This window comes from Taudactylus pleione, unplaced genomic scaffold (genome assembly GCF_031769625.1).
Source record: "Taudactylus pleione unplaced genomic scaffold, aTauple2 ptg000397bl, whole genome shotgun sequence".
NCBI classification, from domain to species: domain Eukaryota; kingdom Metazoa; phylum Chordata; class Amphibia; order Anura; family Myobatrachidae; genus Taudactylus; species Taudactylus pleione.
Genome location: NW_028284799.1, coordinates 4,253,187 through 4,272,130, shown reverse-complemented (window position 1 = coordinate 4,272,130; position 18,944 = coordinate 4,253,187). Strand labels below are relative to the sequence as shown.

Here is an 18,944-nt window from a genome sequence, read left to right as displayed (position 1 = left end):
CCCCCAGCACAGTCCCAACTGGTGCCTGCCCTCAACTCCCATAATATGTAACAGGACCCAGAAAAAGTGGTGTAGGACCCCAATTTTATAAAGTGAGGGGTCCCTGGGACCCACAATTTTTTCCACTCACCGCGATCACTGGGGGATTACAACAAAAACTTTCCATCTTTAAATGGCTGACTTCTACGTTTTGCAGTGACTATAGAGCAGATGTAACACTAAGCAACATGATTTTTATCATACTTGCCTCCTTTCCCTGAATGATCAGGAAACTCATGCATTTCAAGGAGTATTTCCAGACTCCCAGTAGAGTATTCCAAGCTCTTGCTTCTTTCTCTTTTCAACAGAAAAATTGGCACTTCTACAAACAGCCTGATTCATTAAGGATCGCAGCTACAACAGCGCACACAGTTGGCCCATTACTGCGCAAAGGCCCCCCTGCGATCACTTAGACCACGCAGAGTAATCGCAGAATGATTGACAGGCAGTGAGAGTTTGGAGGGGTGGCGGGGGGTGGTATGTCCGTTTGAACGCTGTTGCGTGGTCGTTCATAAATTAGCCATTGTGATTGAATAAGTAGATTGAGTACTAACTGTGTGCAATGAGGTTAGCAATTTCTACGTAAGGTCAGGGCTGCTGTAATTCTGCGTGAGGGGCCGATGGTACTCGATGTTACCGATGTTTGTGGAGGTTTGCAAGGTATTACGGATGAGAGGTAGTGGGAGGCAGTGGGCGTCTCTATGCTGGCAGTGCGACGGCATTGCGATTAGCATTCATTAGCATATTTTCGTAGCAGACCTGCGTGTGATTACAGAGCTGCAATTGCAATAGCGATCCTTAATTAATCAGGTCCTCTGACTTTACTATGTGTCTCCAGGCCTGTAAATAGTCTCATGAGTAGTGCTGTTTTTTGTAGACACAGAACAAATATGTTTTACACCAGTGGTTCCCAAACTGTGTGCCCAGTGCCAGATTAAGTTCCACATGGGCTTGGAGCTGAAATTTATGAAAGGCCTATTTTGTGCCTCTGCAGGGGGTGCGTCCAAAGCCATGGGAGTGTCAATAGGTATGTGTTTGTGTGGACTATACAGAGTGTGTGACCTGTGCCATGGAGAGTGGCTAGCACCATGGAGGACATATCTTCCACCTACCTTCAACCACTTCTTCACTCACAGGAATCATGCACCACCCGTTATTTTATATAAAAACAACAAAAGAGCAGGACAGGGTACCCACAAATGTATCTACAGGGGTCCACAACAGATATCTGCTACAGTCAACCTGTTTTAGATTGTAAAACAGTTTTATTGAAAAATTTACCAAGCCTTGGAAGCTAATGCCATTTGAAGACGCTACTGTCCACAAAAAGTGTGGTAGAGGGATTAGTAGCGCGTCCAGCCCCAGTAACTGATAGTATAGGTGCGTACTACATACACAACGATGTAAGTAATGAACGTTTTTCGTTGAACGATTTTCGTTCAGTTTTTCCCTTGAAAAAGTGAACGAAAATCGTTTTACAAAGTAGTTGGTTTTACTTTACATAATAAATGATTTTCTGTGTGTTGAAGGAAAAATGTTGCAACTTCTATTGAAAATCGTTCAGTTGGCCAGTCTGACTGAACTACAAACTACAATCGACAAACATGAACGCGCATGAACGATAATCGTTCATTGTTTATCGTTTTACACTGAACGATTTTTGGAACGATAACAACACCGTTATAGTTAAATCGTTCAAAAAATCGTTGTGTGTGTACGCACCTTAAGAGATTGTATATGCGATCACTTTACTTTTACACATGGCAGGGACAGGCTCCACTCAAAATCCTTGTCCCTGCATGTGGTTCTTGATACATACTGGCGGTACATACATTCTAATTACCATTAAATGCAGTGATAAGAAAGTATGATGATCATGTCTAAAACCCAATGATTAATAAATGGTCTCCATAGTGCATTATACTGTATCAAGATGTATGTATATATAAATTATAGACTGTGTGTGTAACACCGGAAAAATAGCGTGCTGTCCCAAACGACCCTCTATAATGATGTATGTGGCAGCACTGCCAGATGCATCCAACTGCCTGTCATGTGATGAAGAGATAAACAATGAAGCACCAAACTGCCCAGAGAGGCAGCTAAATAATAATATACGCACACATACATTTTATATATCTATATTGTCATTCTCTAAGATCTGTCCCGTCTCCAACATGCATGTGAAGTTGGAATTGCTCGCACTGCTAGGGAGACAGGACAGATGATAGCCTAGCAGAAGAGGGAGAGGAGAAGGATCAGTTCTGAATGAGGGGCAAGATAGAGCGGAGGGAGTGCATGGGGTGGGGGCAGGGTAGTGTATAGAGAGGAGCAGGTGTGAAGCTAGGTTTTCTGTCACCGGGGGCAATGACTGAACTCAGTGCCCCCCACCCCCTCTCCCAGTAGATGGTAATCACCCTCTACCATATGACCGCCATATAATACAGAGAATATCAAAGTGACCACCGTACAATAGAGCAGGGGTTCACAGCCACGGTCCTCAAGGCACATTAACAGTCCAGATTTTAAGGAGAGCCATACTACAGCACAAATGTCTTACGTATCACATCAGTTAGTTTGATTTAACCATATGTGCTCAAGCATGGATATCACTAAAACCTGAACTTTAGTTTGCCTTGAGGACTGAGGTCAGGAAACACTGCAATAGACATTGCAGTGACCACAATATAATGCAGAGAACATCACAGGGACCGCCATATCATACAGAGAGCATCAGTGATATTCATATAATACAGTGAGCATTACAGTGACCGCCATATAATACAGAGAGCATTAGTGACATCCATATAATGCAGAGAACATTACAGAGACAGCCATATAACACAGAGAATATTACAGTAAGCGCCATATAATATAGAGAGCATCAGTGACATCCATATAATGCAGAGAATGAACATTACAGGGACCGCCATATAACACAGAGAGCATCAGTGACATCTATATAATACATAGAGCATTACAGTGACCGTCATATAATACAGAAAATATTAGGAACCTCCTTTCAATACACCAAGTGACCACCTTACAATACAAAGAGCAGTTAGTACCATATAATACAGACAACAACAATGACTGCCATAACAACAGAGGACAACACAGCCACATAGCATAGAATATCGGTTAGAGAGCAAGCTACTAGCAGAGGAGGAGGAGTACCTGCCAAATATATATAATACATTACATTATATTACACAAACCTGCATAGAGGTTGTTGGGTCGGCGCTTCCTCCTCCGCAAGATCATGGACTACCCAGTCTTCCTCTCCCTCCGGATTATATAGACGACTCACTTGGTGAGTAGTCAATCTCCCAGTGGAAAGGACGGACAGCCAGGCACACGCCTATGCGTGTGTGTATGTGTGTGTGTGTATATATATATATATATATATATATATATAAAATCAGTGCTTAATTATTGTATATAATCAGTGCTTGATTAATGTAAGTCATTATTTAATATTAGCATGTAGTTTATGTATAGCATGCAATCATATTAAATCTTAGATGTGCATACTATAGCTAGGTGCCAGTGGTCTCTGTTTATCACTTACCTCACATACCATTAGTATTTAGGGAGCGCTGGTCCCAGTCAGGCTCCTCACCAAAAAAATTCCTGACTAAACAGTACATCAGGCACGTCTTCACCTCCTGCATACCTCCTCCCGGCTCCCTGGCGACAGAGGAGTGTGTGCGCCATGGTCAGTGTGTCAACACAGACACACTAACTGCCTGAGCCTGCGGCTGCGCTGTAAAGGAGAACCAAGGCAGAAGACAGCCGCGGTGCACGGTCCGCTGCGCTGATGAAGGGGATGATATCATTTAAGTTCATCGTGACCAAACTGCAGCTAACCACCAGCTGGCCCGGCGCCCTGCTACTATCTATCACCAGGGCACAGAGCGCAGGGGAGAGCACAGGGGAGATGCTGAAACACTATGCGGCGCACAGTGAAACCTTCCGCTGCGCCGCAATTTGTATGACACCCAGTCTGGCCAGGGGGTGTTAGTGGTGGTGACGGCCAGGCAGGGTTTCTAGTGGGTAGGGCTTGTTGTGCTCCTAAACCTAAAGACAGGATAATACATTTTCCTGTCTGCAGCAGCACATTAATCCTGTGGGTCTATTTTGGTAGGCAGCCTGGAGCTGTAGTTCCATCCGCCCCATTGTTAATCCGGCTCTGTGTGTGCCTAGGCACCCTGGGGTGCCTCGGGACACTTGCAGGGGTGCGTCAAGTTGGTGGTTTAACACAAATCCAAATTATTTATGGTCAATGTAATTTAAATATGTGAACTAACAGAAGCGCAAACCTGTACACCACCACATAACTGAACCTAAAGATAACAGGTAAGCACAATTTTACTTTACTACACTTTTTTCTGAATTTCTCAATAACAAACATTTGACTTAGGGGTGCCGTGAAATCAATGCTGATACTCTAGGGCGCCGTGATTCAAAAAAGTTTGGGAACTACTGTCTTACACTGTAAGCCACTGTTCTACTACTTTGTGGAAAATTTCAGTACCAAATAAGTTATTATAGTAACATTTGGCATATTTTGGGTAAAAGGTAAGTATATCCTCTTGATGGTATTTTGCAGTCTTTGGAACTGCACAAGCTAAGGGCCTGATTCAGCGCTGAGCGCTCGCAACCGGGTCGATGGTGGCCCACAGCGCATGCGCACGACGGAGCCGGCTCCGTCGTGCGCATGCGCGAGACCCAGCTAGTGACGGGTCTCTCAACAAAGGGGGCGAGCTGTCGATGTTGAGTGACAGCTCGCCCCCTTTGGTGGGCGGACCAGGGGTGTGGCTGCCCAAACGGAGGCATTCCCATGAGAACGCCTGTAGTTTGGGGGAGGCCCCACTGACATCACGAGTGATGTCAGTGGAGAGATCCGGCTCTGTTAGAGCCGAAATCTCTCTGGGGCTTGCGGCCACGAGACCCTACCACAAGGGTCTCTTCGCAAGCCCGATGGTTGCGATGGTCTTGACCATCGTGACCATCATCATGGCCGCTCGCTGTAGCTGTGGGTGGTCACCCACAGCTATACGAGCGGCCAGGAGGCCGTTCTAAACAAAAAACCCGGCCCTGATTCAGAGCGAGCCCTAAGTCCGGCTTTTGAACCTACCAGCTCCTGAAGAAAAGTGAGTTTACCAATTGTTCCACTCCCTGCCTGGTGATGTCATGCTCTGTTTTCACAAATCTTACTGCTGGTAGCTACTGAAGTGGAGTATTCTTTAGCAGCCAAATCGGGCCAGAATAAATAGTGACTTCACAATATTAAGCAAGGGTAAATTAATACCTACGTTGTTTGGTAAGCTGCTATGTACACACCTAGGGCCTGATTCCGAGATTTACGCTAATGCAACTGCATTCTCTCACAGATCACAGTTGCGAAAATATGGTAATGCCTTCCAAAGCATAGCCGAGCATAGCGATGCCCACTGCTGCCTTTTAATTTCTGTCTGATGACGTGCAACAGCGTAAATGTTGGTAACATCGATGCACATCAGGCAGTCATGCAGCATGTAAGTCAAGTCTGACCAGCTCCAAACACTGCATCTCCCCTGACACTTTGCGAGAGGTTCCTCTGTACGAGTGTAATTGCAATACAATCGCTGTTTGTGCGCTTTCACAATAAATCGCTCCATCTGTGAAAATGTCGGCTTAGCAAAAATTTCTGGATCAGGCCCCTAGACTTTCTTGTGGATACCTGATTTTATTGTTTACACTTTAAACATGGGAAATGTGGTTCTAAAGCTGGGTACACACTGACAGATACATTGGCCAGTCAAATGATTGGCTAATGTATCTGCTGCCCGTCGGCCAGTGTGTACTTGCAATATGTCGGTGAACGTCGGCGTTCACCGACATATCGCATTGGCTGTGCTGCACAGCTGATGGACAGATATGTCTGCAGACATATGTCCATCGGCAGGTGTGTACACACACCGCAGCAGAGCGCGAGGAGGTGGGCGGGACACGCCCCCTGGTCACCGGGGGCGGGCAGGCGCAGATGATGGTTGTTCAGGGTGTACGAACAACCATCATCTGCAGATATATCTGTATAGTGTGTACCCACCTTAAGGGTTAGTTTGCTATCAAGGTTAAATAATTTTATAGTGCGTAATTAGCTTACAATTTACTTTCAAAGAAGGTTTCCTTTCCACCTCTTAGATGAATTTAAATCATTTGCTCCTTCTATTCCCCTACATTTACATTTTCTTACTAGGTTTGTTCTGCACTTTTCAAACATGTGCTTATATATTCAGGTAGAAGGTATTTTTTTGTTGTTCTTATATCTTAAAGACATAGGCCCTGATTCAGAGACGCATGCTAATGCTATCGCAGCTCCGATTTTGTGCGCATCGCAGCTGCGAAAAAATCCTAATGGTTGCAAAGCTTACCTGAACGTAAGGTAGCGTTCCCGCTAGGCTGTTTTAGCGGGGCGCGGCACCCTGCCCTCCTTCTGGAGGGCAAAAAGAACCCTGCCCTCCAGGAGGAGGGCAAAAAGCGCCCTGCCTTAACAGCCTGCGGGAGCCGTTCTCACCCGAGGGACGCAGTGTCCCACGGGTGGACAAACATGCTGTGACCCGGTCACCGCCGGAGAATAGACGCCGGGCGCATGCGCCCGGCATCTATTCTTCCTTTCTGTAGCGCTTGGGGGCTGCCCGGCATGTCCGTAAGCGCCGGGCACGCCCCCAAGTATGACGAAAAGGGGACGCGTCTTATAGACACGCCCCCTTTTCATAACCATGCCCCCTTTTTGGGCGCGCGCGCACAAGATTACCCTCTCTAGCTCCGGCGCCCTGCCTGCCGCCGGAGCTAGAGGGAACACTACGTAAGGACACCCACTGCTGCCTTATCATACGATGTCGCTTGCATAAATACCGGTAGCACACATTAAGCAGCCATTTAGCCCTTGCAGCAGGTCTGACCTGCCGCAGCCTTGGGAGCTCTCCTGACACGCAGAGCTGTGTAGGAGATCGCATAGGCTAATTTATGCACGCCCATGAAACGGCATTCAAACTAACAGACATGTTTCAGACCACCACCAAACGCTGGCAGCCTGTCACTTGCGATGGATTCCTCTGTGCATCCGTAGTAGCAATGATATCACATGCGCAGTGGCAAACGATCGCTCGATCTGTGTCTGTAATTGCCATTGCGTCCAGCTCTGTATCAGGCCCATAGTTGGAAGATCAAAATAAGTAAGAAATTAAAGGTTATATATTTAGTAAAAGTTTTAGGAAGGCATATGTAAGCCAGAAATCCCAATAAAATCAACTATCCGTATACTAGGGCAACATAGAGAAATAATCGGTAACATTGGACCCATATGCACACTTGCACAAGCCCTGACCTTACTCAGAAATTGCTACCAGCCAGGCACACTATCAGTGCTATGGCTGCTTATGGCCACGCAGTGGATAATTTATGCACACCTCTGCAACTGCATTGCAACGCACTGGCACGCACGCGTTCGTCCGACCACCCCTGTCATCACCACTTACAAAAGGCACTTCCTGTCAATCACTCTGCTCTGGGTCTGCGTAGCCTCTGCAATCACAGTTCCGATCGCAATTGCTAGTTCGCATACGCGCACTGCGATGCATGTGCAGAACGCAACAATCGACCAATAGCGTTCGTATTCGCAAATGCATTCCTTGCTGAATCAGGTCCAATGTCTTTTAGAGACAAAATATGTGTTCATACATACTGAATGGACTGTTGTAACAGTTAAACATTTTAATTTAGGAATAAGTTTACAATGCAAATTTACGCTTTGAGTGCTGTGAAATAAATGGCGTTAATATTTTTGTAGTTGAGGTGGATGGAAGGGAAATGGTGAGAGAGGGAAGGTAAGAAACAAGTAGGTGTTTTTGGAGAAGGATTTTAGATCCAAGGATTAGAAGGGGATGCATTCAGGAAGCCGACGGTCGAAATGCCAACTGCCGGCTTCCCAACTGTGAAATCCCAGCAAGGTACTAATGACAGGCGTTGAAATCCCAACGCCTGTCATTAGACCTACGCCGGGGGCCCGACGCCCGGCATATCGATCGAAGGTAAGCCGGACGCGGACAGCCACGGGGGAAGGGTTAGGTTAGTGTCTCACGGGGGGAGTTAGGGTTAGGCATCCCCACCAGAGGGTTAGGGTTAGGCACCCCCGGGGGGGTGGTTAGGGTTAGGTACCCCCCCAGAAGACTTAGGTTTAGGCTGCGGGGAAGGGGGAGTTAGGGTTAGGCACTAGGGTGGGAGGTTAGGGTTAGGCACCCCTAAAGGAGGATTAGGGGGCGGGGTTAGGTTAGTTAATACTTTGCTTTACAGCTACCTTCACTGGTGCCTGTCTTCCGGCGCCAGAATTTGAACCGCTGGACATAGGTCCGGCGGGATTTCATACTGATCCCATTAGAAGACCAAGATCTAAAAAGCACTGGCCTCAGTCTATAAATTGAGCAGAGGTTGGCTGTGAAAAGAGGTCCGAGGAGCCCATATTTTATGAAAAGATGCAGATATGTGAGGAGCTAGTTATATATGTTGCATTTGGTACATGTGCCAAACACGATTGCTCAATGACAAAATGGTAGAAGGAAAGGTATTGTTCCACAAGGCTGCTGTTTGGCAGGAGCAAGTATACGATGATGTGCCTAAGCAGTTTATGTAGGCATGGTTGGGGAAGTCTGGAATCAGCAGGGGGAGAAAAATATATATAGGTAACATTGGAAGCAAGGGAAAATGACTTCTATCCAAAACGGGTGACGTTTGGGACAGCTCCACAAATATATTTTAGTCATAAATTTAATCTTGTAGTCTAATGAGTCAACTGACTTTTCTGGCTTTACTGCATTGTTTTATAATGTGATATTATATAATTTACTGTTTGCATTGCTAAATCTATGTCAACTATAATTGCTAAGGCTGAGTTATAGAAACCGGGTTCAGTACTGTGTAGAATGTTACCAAGTTGTGATTTAAATTTAATTATGGTGAATCCTCATTGGTTGTGGATGAGGATTCCAAATAATTAAACTGAATGCTAGTGATTCATCACTTCACTTACCTTTGCCTAAATATGGAACATGTTTAGATCAGTAACTGCTACGTACACCACATTATAATGTTCTCACCTTGAACATGTAATGTTACGGAATAGTTTTTAAAAGTAGATATTTTTTCTCTCACAAAACACAGGGCATACGTACACAAGAGTAACTATGAATGACTTCCAGCAATCAGTGGATATATGACAAACTCTTTCAAACTATAGCATCAAATATTCTCTAAATACTGTATGTTGCAGCAGGACACTGAAGCCAGGGTTAGCAAATATTCTAAAACTTATTTGGGCAGCCATGACTGTTAAAACTTAACTTGTAATGCGTTGTGGTAACCACTCTGTAACACTTGCTTCAGAAATATTTTTCTATTTAACAGAGATTCACATCCTTTCACCTGGAAAAAACTTCTGTTATCTGTAGACATCTGAGGGCTCTGCAGCCTACAGAATAAAAGTGAGAATGCAGTGCCTATATGATTAACAAGTACCTAAGAGAGAAATGTAGCTTCAAAAATTAGATTCCACCGGTATTTGACGCCATGTTGTGCCCAGACGTGATGGTCTAGGATGGATCAGAGTTGTTATAAAATAAACATTCTATCATGGTGATGCATTAGGGAAGTGAGTAAATAAATAAAGAGCTGACCTGCCAAAACATCAAAATAGCAATTAAAGGTGCGAACACACTAGACGATTAAAATGAGCGATTGAACGATTACGACATCGTTCAATCACTCATTAATCGTTCACAAATCGTCCAGTAAAATGTCAAAAACGACCAGCGATGCGCGCTCCAGCTGGTCGTTTTTGACATCTATCATCGCCTGAACATGCAGGCCAACCTGCCGATAACAACAGGTTGGGCATGTTAGGGGATGAGAGAGGATGCCTGCACTGAACGACCTATCGTTCAGTGTGGACACATTGGGCCTGATTCAGAGCCAGACGCTCTGACCAGAGCGCTCGCTCTGAATCAGGGCCCTCCTCCATTAAAATGGAGCGTCCTCCTGGACGCTCGTATAGCTGTGGGTGACCACCCACAGCATATACGAGCGTCCAAAAAGATGGTCGCGATGGTCTTGAACATCGGACTTGCGACGGAAACCCTGCGGTAGGGTTTCCCAGCCACAAGCCCTGGAGTGATTTTGGCTCTATCAGAGCCAAAATCACTCACACTGACATCACTAGTGATGTCAGTGGGGCCGGCTTCTGACGGTAGGCGTTCCCATGGGAACGCCTCCGTCTGGCAGGCACGCCCCCGGCACGCCCACCAAAGGGGGCGTGCTGTCAGTCACCATCGACAGCACGCCCCCTTTGGTGCGAGACCCGGAGCGACAGCTTGGCTGTCGCAGTCCGGGTCTCGCGCATGCGCACGACGGAGCTCCCTCCGTCGTGCGCATGCGCAGTGGGGAACATCGACCCACTGGCGAGCGTACTGCCGCTTGCGAGTGGGTCTGGATGACCCCCCATTATCCACTGCACAAGATGAAGAACGATTTGCACGATTACAATGTTGTAATCACGCAGTCGTTCCACTCTCGTCTAGTGTGTACGCACCTTTAGTGTAAGTTGCTCTAAACAATGAGTTTGGTATACTGTAGTAAAAGATTCAGCTGCCAACATCTGTCGTATTAAAGCAGTATTTTCTCTTTAAATGCTTTATGACAACCATTAAAATTTGATCAAAAATAGCTTGCCTTCTACATTAGGTAGATAAAAAAAAGGCTTACCCCTCATATAGGTATATATAGCAGTTCCTCCTCTACCCCTGTTTCTTTCTCATATTTTTTAAGCTTAGGTAAGTCTATTGTGGAAGATCTTACCTTCTCATTGGTCCTGGTGAGACACCGTCGTATGATGCAATACTTTAATAGGGAAAGAACAGTAGGAGGGGGTTGAAGGGGAGATGGCATGGCAAATCGTATGGAATAATAGAGGAGGTAAAAAGGAGAACAAGTGGGTAAAAAAAAAAGAAGCAGGAGGTGTGTACCAGTTTCGAAGATCCAAATGTAGTAAGTACCATGGGCCTCAACCTTTAACAAATGATCTAGAGGTGTTCTTAATTAGGCTGGTCATGTATTCCATGCAATTACCAGTTGAAGCTATTTATTTTTCCAATTGCCAAGCTGGCGGGTGGCAGCAGAGATAATATGGTGCATTACCTTACGTTGGTGATAGTATGCTGACGAGGGACTTAAAAGGAGGAGAAAGAATTTGGTGTTCATGGATATAGTGATGTGGAGGGTTGAGTAGATAAGGTTTTAGCATGCTGTTATATCAAAAAGGTGGCAGTGCATGCTGGGATGTGTAGTTCCACAGCAGCTGGATGGCCAAGGTTGAAGACCCCTGCTCTAAGAGCTTACAAGCCAGGATGAGGAGATGGGGGGCACTTCAAGTATCCTTATCCCATCTCTTTAAACCTTAATATTTATGCACTGTTGTGTGATCTAGTCTGGTGATCACCAGACAATAAACAAATCATTTGAATGAGGGGATTCCGCTTTTTCAGATGTGAGTACCCCTTAGTTTATTGAAGCAAGGATGGGGGAGATCTTCCTTCATTTCTGGACTTCTTAATGTTTTATATATGTCTGATAATCACACTGATCTCAAGACAATTACTTGCAAGGGGCACACCATTTAAAAGAGGGGATTCCCCTCTATTAATTGAGTTACCCCCAGCTTGGTAGGTGCTAAGATAAGGAATAGTAAGGGTTTTTAGGATCACCCCCTGCCAAAAATGTTTATGACATTTTGAAGATGAGTCCCAGACATCCTTAGCACTGAAGAGGTTAAGTATATATCCTTGTCCAGGCCATATAAAGTATTCAGTCCTCTCTGCTAAGGCATATTGAATATTCTAGTCCAATTTCAAGCCACAGTACCTGACCACCTTTATGTCCATTTTTCTACCTCACATTTGTTGCTGTGTAACAAGGAGCCCCAATAATCTAGCCCACAATTCCATCTATATTATATAGTCCCCTAATATTAACCAATATAATGCACATCCAAATGCAAGGTCATGTATCCCTGTATATCTATTCAAATTATATAGTCCCAATATTTATCCATATACTCACAGAATCCACACAGATTATGTACATCAAACAATGTCCAACAATATTAGTTTCCAGTTTAAAACTTCATCCACAGGTTTTCCATTTTCTGTCATGTCTACCTATATTATACTGCCCTTACAATGTCCACACATATCTCTCTCGGACATGCAAACACACTTAATGGACAAGCAAAAATAAAGACAGTGGCTCATGTGTATGCGCCTACTTCACAGATGTGTCCACATACACCTTACTTCCTTGCACGTTAAACAACCCTTCTAGTTACGCCATGCCGTGGTGTGACTCTGTAGCACCGAGCATCTTTTCATGAAACTTTTTCCAAGCAGCTTCTGCTGATTAAATGATATGCAGCATGCCTATATTCTGTGTGCGACTGCAGTTATATTTGCATGCAAAATGCTACGTTACAGTGTCAGCAGCTGTGACACTGTAACATAGCATTTCGCATGCAGATACCCCTGCAGTTGCACACAGAATATAGGCATGCCACATATCATTTTAATCAGCAGAAGCTGCTTGTGTGTTTTATTTGCTTTGCTGTGCGAATAGGACGCATTTGAAAGGAAAAAGTTGCACGAAAAAAAAGCTAGGCATGGCACTACTATAAGGCACTTAAATGTGCAAGAGGCTAGATGTACGTGGGACATCTGTATACAGACCTCGTTAGATTAAGCACCTGCCAGACACTTTCTCCAGGGGTCTACTCTTCAGGATCAATTTCGTCCATATAATAGGAACCAATAATTAAGGAATCCAAACCCAGAAATGACAAAAGCAGAATTCAATGGCCCTGACAGAACATATACATTTTTCCTGATCTTTCACCAGCTATCCTGACCCTCATAAATGGCTGATGCTGTTGGGATTCCGGCGCTGGTAATTTGACCGTCAGCATCCCGCACGCCGGGATGCTGATTACCTCCCCATTCACTGGAGGTAATCTCAACTTATCTATCAAGACTTCTATATTTCCAAAAGATGGAACATCACTTCATTGGTCCTGCAGGAGTAAGAAAAGGTCTGGTGCCAACTAAACAGACTATCTCCATGTGGACTAGAGAGCTCATTGTTTTTAAATGTATATTACACTTTGTACAACACTACTGACATACAATGTATGCCAATTTAAACGTAAATAATTAATTGATCAGAGAATACTACCTTAGATGATAATGCCCTTTTATGCAGGATTTTTTAGATAATGAAAATGTCTGCAATAAGTTATTTGTTGTCTGCCATAAAGAAAATTATATACCCAAGTCAGTGTTGCTAATAAGTTGCTTTCATTACAGCTTGGAGTTTGTTATAAATATTCAAGCATGACGTCAGAATCTCCTCGCCGCCCAAGTCGCTGTACAGGGGGTGTGATGGTTCGACCCCAGGCAGTCACGTAAGAATATACATTTGTTTTTCATTCTTGTTTATTCACCCACCCACACAAGGTCTGAAAATGGACCCAATTTTGCCACAAAATAACTAGATATATTATTTTGCATACTGGAAAATGCATTCAATAGACAAACACAAAAAGTCTGTGTGCAGTTATCTTCAAATGTACTTACAGGCTGTAATGTAGCAAGAAGTAATCTCAAGGGGTGAAATAGTTGCTTTTGGCATGGTTCCTCTGAATCTCAGAGGCAAGCCGGTGTTTAGCCAGCTTTAGATTGCGTATCAATAAAAAGTATAGAGCTCATTCTGCAAATTGTTTTTTTGCATGCATATCAGAACATGGCAAGGGTTGAAAATAGATATCACTTTAGTATCCAAATAAGAGAAGGGTATTTCCTTAGATTTACTGAAGAAAGTCCACAAGTGAATTGGAAAAATGAGCAATTGTACAAAAAGGGCTGAATATCATATTTGGTGGGCTTACGTTTTAGTGTTTTAGATTGCTTTGAGTCTTAGGGTAGTTTGCAAAATTAGATTCATATTTACTTTAGATTCGTATTTGTCTTCAGATTATGCAGCCTATTCATTATTGCAAGTTTCGGCAGTGGATACTAAAATATTGGAGTCATTCAATATTGCTCTGATGCAGGGGAGGCTGCTCCGAAGGGCAGCCTTCCCAGGGATACTTACCACAGATGATTCCGTCACAAATTAGTAGTGTCAGAATTATAACGAGACCGACCCAGCAGTATTCATGACCTGAATTCACATGTCCAATTGGTTCACTCTTCGCAAGCTGGAGCTCATTATCATAGGAAGGAGCAGGTCTTCGGGAACCAACGCCATGTTTTCATCAATACTAGGCAGCCTCATTGGGCCCCTAATAATGAATTGGCCTGTTACTAAAAACATAAGTAATCTAGCGTTTCCTCATGTGTAACGGACTCATTAGTGATCATAATGCTTGTTAAGCTATCTTCAACACCTTATGTTGTCTACAATGTTTGAAATACATACAATAACTGGACACCGCTCAGCAGTTTACAAGGATTTTCTATAAATTTCTGCTTTGACTTCTTTACATATTTGTAGATGCCTTTATTTTGATAAATCTCCATAAAACATCTCTTCTAATAGGTTACATAGAGACAGTTTGTGCAATTTTGACCCATTTTAGGTAACTTCAATTACCGGGCACATGATAGAAAATGGACCAAGCAAAACTGACTCCATCTAAAGTACAATTTAGGGACATATTAAGTTAAATGCAGGGTTTACTGCATAGGGAAAAGCTCTGGGTTTCATGTCCAGAGCGATTCAATTAATCTGCATTTTCCCTGCATGGAATTCTGCATAAAATGCTGGAATCTATGGGATTCCTCATGCATGAAACCCCAGAGTCTACATTTAACACAGATTTTTTTTCTTGCACCTCCTAAGGCTGCGAGGAAAAATCAGCTTTACGCTCCAGGATCTAATTGCATAGGTCCGGACTGTCAATTAGCTAATTGGATATGCCCCTAAATGCATTAATCAATAATAGCAGATTAAAATTTGCATACACGCTTCCTCTGAGAAACGTATAGATACAAAATTTGTGAGATTTAGTAGTCTGGACTAAGGTCTATGTGGTTCAGAAGTAATAGTAATATTGTCTGTTTTTGCCAGTGCCAAAAAAAACTGTCATTGATGCCTGTTGACAATTACAATATTTTGTTTAATTTAATTCTGTTTTTTTTCCAGGGAACAATCATATATGGAAAGTGTTGTTACATTTCTTCAAGATGTTGTTCCTCAGGTTAGTTAAAAAATGATTATACAAAATACTTTGTAAGCATTTTGCAACTCAAAGCAAAGGCTATAACCACAGAAGCTGTTGCCTACAGCCTGGCCATTCAACTCACACTGTGGGCAACGCCACCAGCATTTCCAAAAACACTCAATGATAATTCATAATCTAATTTTTGAAATAAGAGCTGAAAGTGGAGAGATTGTTTTAGGCAGAATAGTTGTAAGCCTCTGTTGTATTTACTATAATGCTCATATGCATTTTCTTTTCACTTGTTTTGTAGGCCTACAGTGGGTCACCTACAGTGGAGGAAAAAGAAAAAATAGTTTGGGTCCGTTTTGAAAATTCAGATTTGAATGGTAAGACAATTTCATTTTGAAAAAGATAATCACATTGCAATATTTCTAATATTTTACGAACTGTATTATCATTCGGTGTTTATAAAACACCATCATAATCCACAGCAAAGTAGTACAAGCTATACAGCAGTAGAAAACAAATCACAGGTTATGAAACCTGGGATACATACAGTAAGTCCCAATCCATTATAGCAGTGATTCCCAACCTCGGTCCTCAATGGACATTAACAGTCCTGGTTTTAGTGATATCCATGCTTGAGCACAGATGGTTTAATCAACATAACTGAGGTACTAATTATGTCACCTGTGCTCAAGTATGGCTATCCTTAAAACCTGGACTTTTAGTGTGTCTTGAGGACCGTGGTTGGGAATCTCTGCCTCATAAGCTGGAGGAGAAGGGAAACCTGAGACAGTGAGAATTTTGACTAGTCAGAATAAGTATTTCTTGCAATACACCTATCCTTCGCTTTTGTTTTATACAGGGAGAAAAAATAGTTATGACTAATAAGCAATAAAGATAATGCAACAAATATGTTATTAATGATGCATACATTCTTTATATAGCAACTTTCTGAAATAATAGGACACACAACACTTACATATTTTTACAGAGGCTGATGCAGCCATCACACACAATTGGTTCCATTTTTGTCTGCAGCCAATTAACATACCAGTATGATTTTGTATTGTGTGGGAAACAGGAGCATCCAGGGAACAACCACACAAATACAGGGAGGACATACGAACTCCACACAGGTTTTAACCTGGTGGGACTTGAACTAGACGATGTCTAGTGTGTACCGACCTCATTAGCGACGGGACCCATGGGGTGCTGGCATCAGCAAGTGCATACACACTTGCCGATGCCGGCAGTGATGGATCGACGCCCATGCAGCATTCGGCAGCATGGCCGCGCTGAAGATATCTCCCTGACAATGCGTGGGAGTGCGCATCGCTAGTGCGTACACGCTGGACGATTTTTAGAATTTGTCGCAACGAATGGTCATTATCGGCAAATTTATTTAAAATGTCGTCTAGTGTGTACCCGGCTTAAGACCTCAATGCCTGTGTTTTCCCATTTCAGCTTGGCCTGTGCCAAATGTAATAAACCCTAAAGACGTTGTTGGATTTCACGCATCTGAAGATCTGCAGCATGTATAATTTAGGGATGTGCAGGCTCGGATAGGTTCGAGTTTGCATGCCGAGTTCGGATTTTTCCCTCCAAAAAACGGGACTCAGAGGCAAACGTCATCTTGCATGGACAAACATCATCATTCCTGGACAAAAGTCCAGGAATGATGATGTTTGTCCATGCAAGATGACATTTTGCCTCTTTCTGAGTCCCGTTTTTTGGAGGGAAAAATCCGTACTCTGCGTGCAAACTTGAACCTATCCGAGCCTGCACATCCCTAGTATAAATCTTAGCATGAGTTAGGGTAGTGTAAAATAAATTTGTAAACCTTAATATATAAAATCAAAACCTGAATCGGCCCCATTCTGGGTTGTTTTCTACAATAATGGGGAGACTTGGGTTCCCTGATCTAGTGAAACTAGTATATTTCTCCTCTCCGCCCCTGCCCCTACACTGGCTGTGACTCCCTTCTCTTTTCCCCTAACATTAGTGGGGGCTGGGGGAGGTAAGGGTAGCATGTGACCTGCTCCGAATACACATATCAGTCTCGGGATATGCCATTTTTGACTATTATATAGACACTGGTCAGTGTAATGTGCATGCTTGGTTGTGGTTACTATGGTAACATGATCAAGAGCTTTGGAGTAGCAGCTTTGCCACTATCTTACTCCTGTGATCCTACACTTACAGATTTGTCTTCCTATTCCTAGCTCGACATGAGTAGTGTACTTTTCCAATAAATATTGTATCTTAGACACATTGTAGCTGCATATAAAGCCGCTCACAGTGTACCAGAGGCGCTATGCTGTGACTTTTGTCGCAAAGGAATTGGTACAACCTATGTACAAAGTCGCAGATGCAGCATAACGGAATATGGCGGGAAGAATTGCCGCAGCTGCTCGTATCTGAATATTTTTTTTACACAGATTTGTGACTACATCACACACAGATGTACAAGTAATTCCTCAGTGATCAGTGTATGCTAGCAGTGTACTGTAGTGTTGTCACAGTTTGTAGTGATGCGAATAAGACACAACTTATGAATAAAAAGTAATAGGACTGTCATGCCAAGAGGGGCTATTTGATGCCTAAAGCAACGGTTTATGAGGTCACATCTGTATACTCTCAAATATTGCTGTGGTATGCTGATTTGATAAAGTTGACATGCTGCCCATACTTATCCATTTGTTTATTACACAATACATCGTGCATGAGAATTATTTTGTATCATTAAATAGATAGGACTTGACCTTTGAAACCAATATTAGACTTAATTTCCTTGCTCATACAAGCTTCTCTTACCTAGTCTTAGGCCCGTATTCAATTTGAAGCGAAAAGTCCACCGTCATTGCGGGTTTCAGGTGTGAAAAAGTATCGCGCGCGTCCCCGTGTTTCCCCGTATTAAAATCCAAATTGTCAAAAACGGGACGCGGTGAAACTCAAACACGCGAAAAGTCCTGTCGTTTTTGGGAAATCAGCCTGACACCCCTCATAAGATGCTCTGACATGGGGGTTCACTATAGGTACTCCCGATTAGCCCTGCTGAAGGTATTTGGGGCCTTTGAATTGTTTCAATAGGCGCTATTCAGCGTCTGTCAGCAAGTGGTGAAGAATAGCATTTAGCAACTGGGGGTAAAATAAGTATTCCAATCAAATTTGGGGTACATGAAAATGAGTGCAAGCATATTTTAAAATTGCTAAAGTCAAGAATTAAAAAGCGCCAAAAATGCACCTTCAGCAATCACCTGCAATCAAAAATACACCTCCCCCATACTTCCAGAACCCCCCAAAGGCTATTTCGCTAGTTTTTTAATTTGTACCCCCCACTTTAATTTTTTTTGCCCCTTTTTTCAAAGTGCTTTTTTTGGCTGTCCTTTTGTGAGTTTTTTTTGCGTTTTTTGACGCATTTAGCATCAGGGGGAGTGTCCGAAGAGTGCAGGGTGGTTCCCGCAACGTTGCACCCCAAAACCCCAATTCTACACTTTTTTCCGCCGTGTGTTCAAAGGCAAAACGTATTCGCCTATTACATTGCATTGCGTTATTGCACCAGCGAAAAGACGCTGAAATTGAATACGGGGATAAA

The 18,944-nt window shown here is 43.4% G+C and overlaps 1 protein-coding gene across 5 annotated transcripts in view; it reads left to right on the top strand.

Moving 5' to 3' along the window:
* The window catches only part of BCAS3 (BCAS3 microtubule associated cell migration factor), a 1,455,708-nt gene that overhangs the window by 25,766 nt on the left and 1,410,998 nt on the right, over nucleotides 1-18,944 (top strand). For all 5 annotated transcript variants that reach the window (XM_088446353.1, XM_088446352.1, XM_088446354.1 and 2 more), the window contains exons 2-4: nucleotides 13,485-13,582; nucleotides 15,325-15,379; nucleotides 15,654-15,729. In XM_088446353.1, coding sequence (XP_088302479.1) covers nucleotides 13,512-13,582; nucleotides 15,325-15,379; nucleotides 15,654-15,729 — 202 coding nt within the window. In that variant the 5' untranslated portion in view covers nucleotides 13,485-13,511. The remainder of the gene's footprint in view (nucleotides 1-13,484; nucleotides 13,583-15,324; nucleotides 15,380-15,653; nucleotides 15,730-18,944) is intronic.